Source organism: Dendrobates tinctorius, unplaced genomic scaffold (genome assembly GCF_039654945.1).
Source record: "Dendrobates tinctorius isolate UK_male_01 unplaced genomic scaffold, ASM3965494v1 ptg000022l, whole genome shotgun sequence".
In the NCBI taxonomy this organism is placed as follows: domain Eukaryota; kingdom Metazoa; phylum Chordata; class Amphibia; order Anura; family Dendrobatidae; genus Dendrobates; species Dendrobates tinctorius.
The window spans coordinates 91,362,989-91,373,406 of NW_027361690.1; the positions used below are offsets into that span (position 1 = coordinate 91,362,989).

The window sequence follows — 10,418 nt, forward strand, 5'->3', positions numbered from 1 at the left end:
AAAGGGGAGACATGAAAGGTGGGTGGTAACAATTGCTTTTGTTGTTCGGACCAGCCGTAGTGTAAGATTGAGGTATTCATGTAATGATGCATGAACCGGTTATCAGCCTAAGTGTGTAACAGTACAGACACAGAGGGCTATTAAATGCATAAAGCATGTGAGAACATGATGCGAGGATCCTGATTATGGTAAAAATTTTAAATGGGCAACACAGGGATAGTTAGGTTAATGTGTTGAGGCGGTAGGCCAGTCTGAAGAAATGCGTTGTTAGGGCACGCTTAAAAGTGTGGGGATTGGGGACTAATCGTATTAACCTGAGTAGTGCATTCCAAAGAATTGGCGCAGCACGTGAAAAGTCTTGGAGACGGGAGTGGGAGGTTCTGATTATTGAGGATGTTAACCTCAGGTCATTAGCAGAATGGAGGGCACGGGTAGAGTGGTAGGCTGAGACAAGGGGGGAGATGTAGGGTGGTGCTGAGTCATAGAGTGCTTTGTGGGTGAGGGTAACAAGTATGTATTGGATTCTGGAGTGGATGGGTAACCAGTGTAATGAGTGGCAAAAGGTAGAGGCATCGGTGTAACGATTGGGGAGGAATATGATCCTGGCCACAGCATTCAAGACAGATTGGAGGGGGGAGAGTTTGGTAAGAGGGAGACAGATTAGTAGAGTTACAATAGTCCAGACGAGAATGAATAAGAGAAACAGAAAGAGTTTTTGCAGAGTCGAAAGTAAGAAAGGGTCAAATTCTAGAAATGTTTTAGAGGTGCAGATAACAAGAGCAAGCCAGTGATCGGATGAGGGGGGTGAATGAAAGCTCGGAATCAAGTATGACCCCAAGACAGCGGGCATGTCGCTGGGGAGTAATGGTGGAACCATACACCGAAATGGCAATGTCGGACATAGGTAGGTTAGTAGAGGGAGGAAACACGAGTTCAGATTTTGACAAGTTCAGATAGGAGGGCATGACGTTAGCGACAGTGGTAAGACATTCACTGGAGTTTTGTAATAATGCAGGCGTGATGTCAGGAGAAGACATGTATAATTGGATTTTCAATAATTCAATTTCTCCCATTTATAGGGCTCACTGTAAACATGTAAGCCACTGCTAGTCACTGATCACTAACAGGATGCCATCCTGGCTAGCATTGTGCGTTGGACTCTTGAAACTCTCTGTTATCTACTGCTAAAGAAAAGATTATATAAACTTACATGTACCCTGCAGCTCCCCCTACAGGGCAAGTTTAGTATTACATGCTATGCTGACAAATACTGGCTGATCTTATCACACATAGATCGGCTGTGCCCATCAGACTGCGAGCTGATTTTACTTAGCGGCTCTCAGCTTTGGCTTATAGAATAGGGTTTCAAGTGATGGCCAAGTGAATAGGACAGCCTATTGAGAGGTAAATGTAGAAGAAACATCATATAATGGTAAATCAGTATATCAAAGAATTACAGAAAATCAGCATCTTACTTAGGTTTATTGTGGCACAATAATATTAGAAAGTGACGTTTACTACTGGCTTAAATATGCATAAAAGCTAATGGACAATATTTTTTCTGTAGAAACTCTCATAAAATTACAATTAAATAAATAAACTCTCACCTTTGACGCCTGTAGGAATTAAACGAGGCCAAGAGATGGAAAGTCGGTAATGAGAAACTTTCAGTTCCTTCAGTAATTCGATGTCCTCCTGCGATACATAACATACAAAGTAGAGGCGTAATTCTGCAATCCTGCATGTGGGACTATTGGCCTGATAAACAGAGATGTATGGGAAAAAATGGCTGCACTTCTCCAACATTAGCTCCACACCTGCTCATGAGTTATATCTGGTATTGCATCTCAGCTCCATTGAAGTGAATGGAACTGAACTAAAGTGCCACAGACAACTTGAGCCAAAAAGTATAAAAAAGAGTCCGCTCACTATCCGCTTAGATTAGCTGGGAGAGCTCACTTTAAATGAAACAAATAGATTCAATGGGTCAATATGGTGATCACCTATGTGAGGACCAACTGAGAATGGTGAGAGAAAAAGCCTTATAAGAGTCGTGAATATAAATCAATAAAAGTGAAAAGGATAAAATTACTTGATAAAATGGCCTTTATTATAAGAATGGCTCAACAACAAGGATTGTAAAATTAGTGCATAAAAAAGGCAATTCAACCGCTGTAATATATTGAGCATATACCGTGTATATATATATATATATATATATATATATATATATATATATATATATATATATATATATATATATATATAGGACTATGAATAAAGTGCAAAATACTGGACCAAACAAAAATATGCTCATGTATCATATATACCCAAACCACACGAGCCTAATTGTAAAACCTTATGTGATTAGCCAATAGTTTGGCGGGGAAAAAAAAAATATATAATACATATATATGAAAAGTGCCAAAAATAGTGCAAAGCAAGTGATTGCTCTCACTGGAGTTGTGCAAAAATTGCAAATTGTGCAAAAAAATGCAGAGAAGTGGATGTCAGTGCTGAACAAAATTCAGACTACAGCAGTCTAATAAAATATGCAAAAATGAAAACAATTGTGCAGAATGTTGAAAAAATCTGTGCACATAGAGTGTGCTAGGCCAAAGGCTAAACGAGTGGGCCAAACAATTGGATCACAAAGGGTAGTAATGTGTTAATTAGGCTGGTAATATCTGAGGGTGGGTAACGCGGTGTGCCTGTAGAACGCGCCCCGACGCGCGTTTCGGAAGATTCCTTCCAAAACGCGCGTCGCGGTGTTCCCCTGACAAAGGAATCTTCCAAAACGCGAATTTTTTTATGTACTAATTTTACAATCCTTGTTGTTGAGCCATTCTTATAATAAAAGGCTGTTTTATCAAGCAATTTTATCCTTTTCACTTTTATTGATTAATATTCACGGCTATTATCAGGCTTTTTCTCTCACCATTCTCAATTGGTCCTCTTATCACTATCTGCTTAGAAGTCTGAGCCTTGGAAAACCATCAGTGCTGCAGGGAATGACTGGTGTTTATTTGTAAAAAAATGGAAATTTAACATAGTAACGCAGTAACATATTAGCAAGTCCGAAAAGTCATTTGTCCATCCAGTTCAGCCTGTATTCCGTCAGAATAAATTCCCAGATCTACGTCCACCTAAAGAACCTAATTACTGTAAGATACAATATTGTTACGCTACAGGAAGACATCCAGGCCTCTCTTGAACCCCTCGACTGAGTTTGCCATCACCACCTCCTCAGGCAAGGAATTCCAGATTCTCACAACCCAAACAGTAAAGAATCCTCTTCTATGTTGGTGGAAAAACCTTCCTTCCTCCAGACGCTGAGAATGCTCCCTTGTGACCATCACATTCCTTGATATAAACAGATCCTCGGAGAGATATTTGTATAGTCCCCTTATATACTTATACATGGTTATTAGATCGACCCTCAGTCGTCTTTTTTTCTAGACTAAATAATCCTAATTTTGCTAATCTCTCTGGGTATTGTAGTTCCCCCATCCCCTTTATTAATTTTGTTGCCCTCTTTGTACTCACTCTAGTTTCATTATATCCTTCCTGAGCACCGGTGCCCAAAACTGTACACAGTACTCCATGTGCGGTCTAACCAGGGATTTGTACTGAGGCAGTATAATGCTCTCATCATGTGTATCCAGACCTCTTTTAATGCACCCCATGATCCTGTTTGCCTTGGCAGCTGCTGCTTAGCACTGGCTCCTCCAGGTAAGTTTATCATTAACTAGGAACCCCAAGTCCTTCTCCATGTCAAATTTAATTTGGCGAAAATTAAATCTAAACTTGATTTGGCGAAAAGTTTGAAAATTTTGCAATTTTCAAACTTTGAATTTTCATGCCCTTACATCACAGATATGTCACACAAAATAGTTAATACCGTATATACTCGCGTATAAGCCGCCCCCCTAATTTTGCCACAAAAAACTGAGAAAACTTATTGACTCACGTATAAGCCTAGGGTGGAAAATGCAGTAGCTACTGGTAAATTTCAAAAATAAAAATAGATACCAATAAAAGTAAAATTAATTGAGACATCAGTAGGTTAAATGTTTTTGAATATCCATATTGAATCAGGAGCCTCATATAATGCTCCATACAGTTTATGATGGCCCAATAAGTGCTTCATACAAAATACACCCCATATAATGCTGCACAGAGGTTAATAATGGCCCCATAAGATGCTCCATAGAATAATATGCCCCATATGTTGCCCCATAAAGGTTTTGGCCCCATAAAATGCTCCATAGAATATGCCCCATAAAATGCTCTATAGATAATGCCCCCATAAGATGCTCCACAGATTATGTCCCCATAAAATGCTCCATAAGATGCTCCATAGATTTTGCCCCCATAAAATGTTCCATAGATTATGCCCCCATAAGATGCTCCATAGATTATGCCCCCATAAAATGCTCCATAGCTTTTCCCCCCATAAAATGCTTCATAGTTTATGCCCCATAAGATGCTCCATAGATTATGCCACCATAAAATGCTCCATAGATGATGCCCTATAAAATGCTCCATAGATTATGCCCCCATAAGATGCTCCATAGATTATGCCCCCATAATTGCTCCATAGATTATGACCCCATAAGATGGTCCATAGATTATGTCCCATATGCTGCTGCCACTGCAAATAAAAAAACAATGGCATACTCACCTCTCTGTCGCTGGGAGACAGGTGCCGGTGTCACTGCTGGCTCAGGACCCCAGCACTTGCGATATTCACCTGTCCCCGGTCCATCGCTGCATCCGCTCTGTCTTCTGGGTCCTCTGTAAGTGACGTTCAGGCAGCAGAGGACACGGCGTGCACTAACTACATCACCGCGCCCTCTGCTGCCTGAACATCACAGCCAGAGGATGCGGAAGACAGAGCGGGTGCAGCGATGGACCGAGGACAGGTGAATATCGCATATACTTACCCCCTCCTGGCGCGGTCTCTGCAGCCCCTGTGTCTCTGGCAGCTCTTCCTTCCTTCAGTGGTGACGTGGTACCACTCATTAAAGTCATGAATATGCACATATTCATGACTAATGAGCGGTACCATGTGACTGCTGAAGGAAGGTGTGGGAAAAGCAGGGGGGTAAGTATGATCTCTAACACCCTCGCTCCCCCTTCCCCGCCGACCCCCTGGCATATATGACTCACGTATGTGCCGAGAGGGGGACTTTCAGCCCAAAAAATGGGCTAAAAATCTCGACTTATACGCAATTATATACAGTAAATGACATTTCCCAGATGTCTCCTTTACATCAGCACAATTTTGAAACCAAATTTTTTTTGTGACACCATTTTAAAAACTGCTCAAGGTGCTCAAAATGACACTCAAGAAGTTTATTAACCCTTCAGGTGCTTCACAGGAAGTTTTGGAATGTGGAAAAAAAAATGAACATTTAACTTTTTTTCACAAAAAATTTACTTCAGATCCATTTTTTTTTTTATTTTGACAAGGGTAACAGGAAAAAATGGACCCCTAAATTTGTTGTGTAATTTCGCCTGAGTATGCCGATACCCCATATGAGGGAGAAAACCATTGTTTGGGCACACGGCAGAGCTCGGAAGGTTATGACAGCCATTTGACTTTTGAATGCAAAATTTGCTGGATCAATTGGCGGACACCATGTTGCGTTTGGAGAGCCTCTGATGTGCCTAAACAGTGAAAATCCACCACAAGTGACACCATTTTGGAAACTAGACCCCTCAGGAAACTGATCTAATGTGTGGTGAGCATATTTAACACTCAGGTGCATCACAGAAGCTTATAACGTTGAGCCATGAAAAAAAAAAAAATAAATCACATTTTCCACACACAAATGTTATTTTGGCCCCAAATTTTTTCATTTTCATAAGGGTAACAGGAGAAATTGCACCATACAATTTGTTGTGCAATTTCTCATATGCCAATACCCCATATGTAGGGGAATACTACTTTTGAGGCACCATATTCGAGTTCAGTTTTTGCTTGAATGGTTTCAGGGTGTCATGTCACATTGGCAGAGCCCCTGAGGTGCCAGAACAACAGAAACCCCCTTTATGTGAACTCATTTTATAAACTACACTCCCCAATTAATTCATCTAGAGGTGCAGTGATCATATTGATACCACATGTGCCTCACAGAATTTTATACCACTGAGTGATGAAGAAAGAACAATTTTACTACTAAAATGTTGTTTTAGCCCCAAGTATTTAATTTTTCTAAGGACTAATAGGAATTTTTTTTTATAACAAACTGAGGCACATTTTTTCCTGAATCCCCCAATACCCTACATGTAATCAGGAAATATTTTTCAGGCACGGTGCAAAGCTCAGAAGGCAAGAAGCGTCAGATTTTACTGTTATGGTTAGCAGGTGCCATGACCCACTGGGAGAGCCCATGAGGTGCCAGAACAGCAGAACCCTCCATAAGTGACCCCATTTTACAAACTACACCTCTCAATAAATTAATCTAGGTGTGCAGTGATCATATTGACACCATGGGTGTGTCATAGAATTTTATACCATTGGGCAGTGAAGAATAGTAACTGCATTTTTACCACCAAAATTTTGTTTTAGCCCCAGATTTTACATTTTCAAGTGATAAAAATGGCACCACAATTTGTCCCACGATTTCATTTGAACATGGCAATACTCCATATGTTGCTGTACAGTCGGAGAGACTCGGGAGGAATGGAGCGCTATTTGCCACCGATTTTCCTAGAACAGTTTGCAGACTCCATATACAGAGCCCCCTAATTGTTAGAAGAGCAGAATGCCCCCTCAAGTGACCCCATTTTGGAAATTATACCCCTTGTGGAATTTATATACAGGTGAGGTGAGGATTTTGACTCTATGGGTGTTTTCCAGAAACAAGCAGCAATGAATGTTGCAGAGTGAAAATAGCAAACTGTTGTTGTAGTGACCAGTATGATGCAGTCACCAGTACGTCATGCCCAGCTTGTGCTTCTGGAGACATGAACCCATAGATAGGTTGACTCTTATCGCTTCAGAAATGCCAAACATGTGGACGCTGTATGTGGTTTAGGTACACTGTGGGGCTCAGAAGGGAGGGGGCATTTGGATTTGGGAGCGGAGAATTTGCTGAATTTGTTTTGGCCTGTGAGGAGCCATTTCGCTTTTCCAGAGCCTTTGTGCTACCAGTAACGTGGAAACCCCGTATATTTCCGTTAAAAGATGATAGACCTGTGTGCTATGCAAATGGTCAGCTCTGCACTGACAGAGTTGCTGATCATACATTGCGCATGATAAAGCAACTTTCCTAGCTCTGGTGACCCGGATGTCGTCATGACGACATCGGGTCACCATGGCAACAATCAGAACCCGCGTCACACCGCGGGGTCTCCGGTCCAAGGGCAGAGGGGCTGTCATCCCTCTTCTGGAATGCTGCAATCAACTTCAATCGCAGAATTTAGGGGGTTAAAATGCCAGGAACGGCACGGGACCACTCCTGGCACTTATTGGCGGGTGTCAACTGTCAGATTCAGCTGACACCCCGCGATGATCGTGAGCGCGCACAGCCCGTGTGCGCGCACGATCGCCTAGATTGAATAATCCGTCCCACGTCAATGAGTACCAGGACACATGGACGTATAATTACTGACAATGTTGGTAAAGGGTTAAAAAACTGCATCAGACGTCATTTATCAGATGCTGCAAATAAACTTACGTCTAGATGCTCGGCAGCAACCAAACATTTTTCTGTCCGTCACTTAGGGAATACTGCATCATGTTCTGTTACAGGCATAGAATGGGTCAATAGGTCATATAGGAGAGGTGATCACTGTAGGATACTCCTTAATCCAGAATTATGGTGGATTTACTTGCTGCAATCCAGAATGCCGTAAGTCATGAATGTAAGATATGATATATTATACCATTATGAATTATTTCCAAATTTTCTTGATATGTCCTTTTTTTTATGACCTTTGTTTTTGTAGGGAGGTGGACCAGACCGTGGGTACCTGCATGCCTGGTCCAGATCTGAAGGGGCTGCATCCTCTGTTTCCAGGGGGAAGCCTGAGGGAGGCGGACCTTCCCCTGCTGACAGAGGGAAGGAAAAGAGAGACGGAGTTTCCTGCTGACAAGAAGGGTGGGGAGAGCCTAGGGAGAGCACATTGACACAGGGGGAGAGGAAGAAAAAGCGTGCGTTGCAGGAGAGGGTGGCGCCAAGTAAGTGCAGCACACAGAGCAGAGAAGAGGGCGCTCTGCTTCCCTGACCCGAGTGTGCTGGTCCTGTGACAGGTCGTGCTGCTGGGGGGATTAGCTGTGCCAGTAGTGGAGAGCCGAGCGTGCGGAGCCATCTCAGCAGAGCGGAGCATGCTTAACCATCCCAGCAGTGCGGAGCCGTGTCAGCAGAGTGGAGTGAGCGAAGTTTAGCCAGGTGCCATACACTACGAGACAGTTAGTGCCGCACCCGCACTGCCCAAGAGTGACCACATACTCGAAAAAGCCCTCCGGCTGAGGACTGAGACAGACAAACAGTACGTGGTGAACGTGGACCCACCAGCCTCCGTGACCGGAGGAGACTCCCTTGACAAGTCTGAGACAGACACTAGTGCCTGCAGGCCTGGCGTGCGCAGTGACAGACCTGAGCCCCTGAGAGTAGTAACTGAACTGACCGAGGAGCGCGGCATCGTTCCTGCGGTGACACATTGTGAGTGTGGACTTGTGACTATGAGTGGTGAGAGCAGAATCCCCTCTCACCGCCCAGCATCCTTTTGTTTTCCCTAGAGGCCATTTCTTCATCCTGGACAGAGACTTGAGAGACTGCATGTGCCGCTGTTATCGGTGCCACCATTGGATTCCCACCTGTCAGAGATTGAATCGAGACGACCCATGCCGCTGTTGCCGGTGCCACTGTTGGAACCCTGAACTTCCTCGCGACAGAAGACTACAGTCCGATATATTTAACCTCTTTATTACTGAACTCTTGGTTGTCCCTCACCTACCCTGCTATCCTTCCAGTTCTGCCCCACTCCTTACCGTCACCCTACAATCCCTCACTCCCTGCGTGGAGCACATCCCCCTGTAAATAAACCTGTTTAAACCTTGCTCTGCCTCCCCGTGCCTGACTGCATCCGGCGTACCTGCAGGTTATTACATTTTTATATTATACATTTTTACGTTGTTCATATATCTTCTTCTGATTGGATTACTGAGACCGTGTGCTCTAAACAGGATATGACGTAAAGCACTGACCTTTCAGGGATTTTTTTATATATGCAATGATTAAAGACCGGCCGGTCTGAAACGTGTTTCCCTATTATAACTCCTCCAATTGGGCTGTGACTCTTTTGTATACTCTTTTTTATATGTGCTAAATAAAGATGATGATTTTATGAAGTTCCTAGATGCTGGATTTCTTCTGCCTGAGCACACAACTTGAGGACAGGTGTGGCGCTGTTTTTGAAAGAAAGCAGCCATGTTTTTTTCTTTCAAATGAGCATGATGATAGCGTTAAAAGCAGCAGAATGGATATGAAATGTTCTCACCTTGACTTTATAATAACCATCACATGATGAATCTGCTGTCTGGTTCATAAATGTTTTTCCCTTCTTATGTGTGAACACATCCCAAATACTCTGTCCTTTTCCATCCTTGTCCCATGCTCCTTCAGTTTGGTATGCTGAGCTGCCCACTCCCCACTTGAAAGCTGTATGGTAGAGATTCACAGTCACATAGTGCAAACAGGAGCAAACGAAGGGTGAACAAAGTAGGCAGCTGCCTAGTGCAACATTGAAGGGGGCAGCACAGTTTATGCATTTCCAAAAATGTTCTATTTTCGCTACTATTCAATTTCTCTATATGAAAAAGAACATTAGGGATTTTAATTAAATTACCAACTATGATGCTGATCTTCTGGGACAAAAATAATCACCAAAAAAGCTTGTCCAACCATTGAGTACTGGTTATGTGCTTGGCACAAGTAGAAGATGCAGGACAAAAAACTTACTGGGAGGAAAAGTGCCATAATAAAAGGATCCCCTTTCGGTCTGTGTCCACTGAAATTCCTCCTCACTACACAGTGCCAGGAGCAGCAGCTGAGCCACAAAGATCACTGGAAACATCCTTCTGTGACGGCTGATGGTTGGATCACAGAATCTCTTAACTGCAGATGTTTCCGTTACTCCGTGTCTGAGATATTAAAAGACAGTTTAAGTAAATGACATATTCTCTTGATTTATATTCATGGATTCACTTAAGGTTTTGATAATTTATGATATCTTGAAACTTCAGTACTCTGTCAATTGTAAGAATCTCTTTTTAGAAAAATTATTGAAAAGCTGTTATGGTTTTGCATGGATCATTGAATAGTAGTTGGAACTGTCACCAGAAAAGGCAATGAATTTAAAAGTTTTTTCAGAACTGACCACCATCTGATGTGTATGGAGCCTTC

General features: G+C 42.7%; 1 protein-coding gene across 1 annotated transcript in view; it reads right to left on the reverse strand.

Moving 5' to 3' along the window:
* The window catches only part of LCTL (lactase like), a 55,854-nt gene extending 45,704 nt beyond the window's left edge, over nucleotides 1-10,150 (reverse strand). The window contains exons 1-3 of the mRNA XM_073568901.1: nucleotides 9,975-10,150; nucleotides 9,514-9,674; nucleotides 1,608-1,695 (exon numbers count right to left, since the gene is read on the reverse strand). Coding sequence (XP_073425002.1) covers nucleotides 1,608-1,695; nucleotides 9,514-9,674; nucleotides 9,975-10,089 — 364 coding nt within the window. The 5' untranslated portion in view covers nucleotides 10,090-10,150. The remainder of the gene's footprint in view (nucleotides 1-1,607; nucleotides 1,696-9,513; nucleotides 9,675-9,974) is intronic.
* Nucleotides 10,151-10,418: the final 268 nt, after the last annotated feature.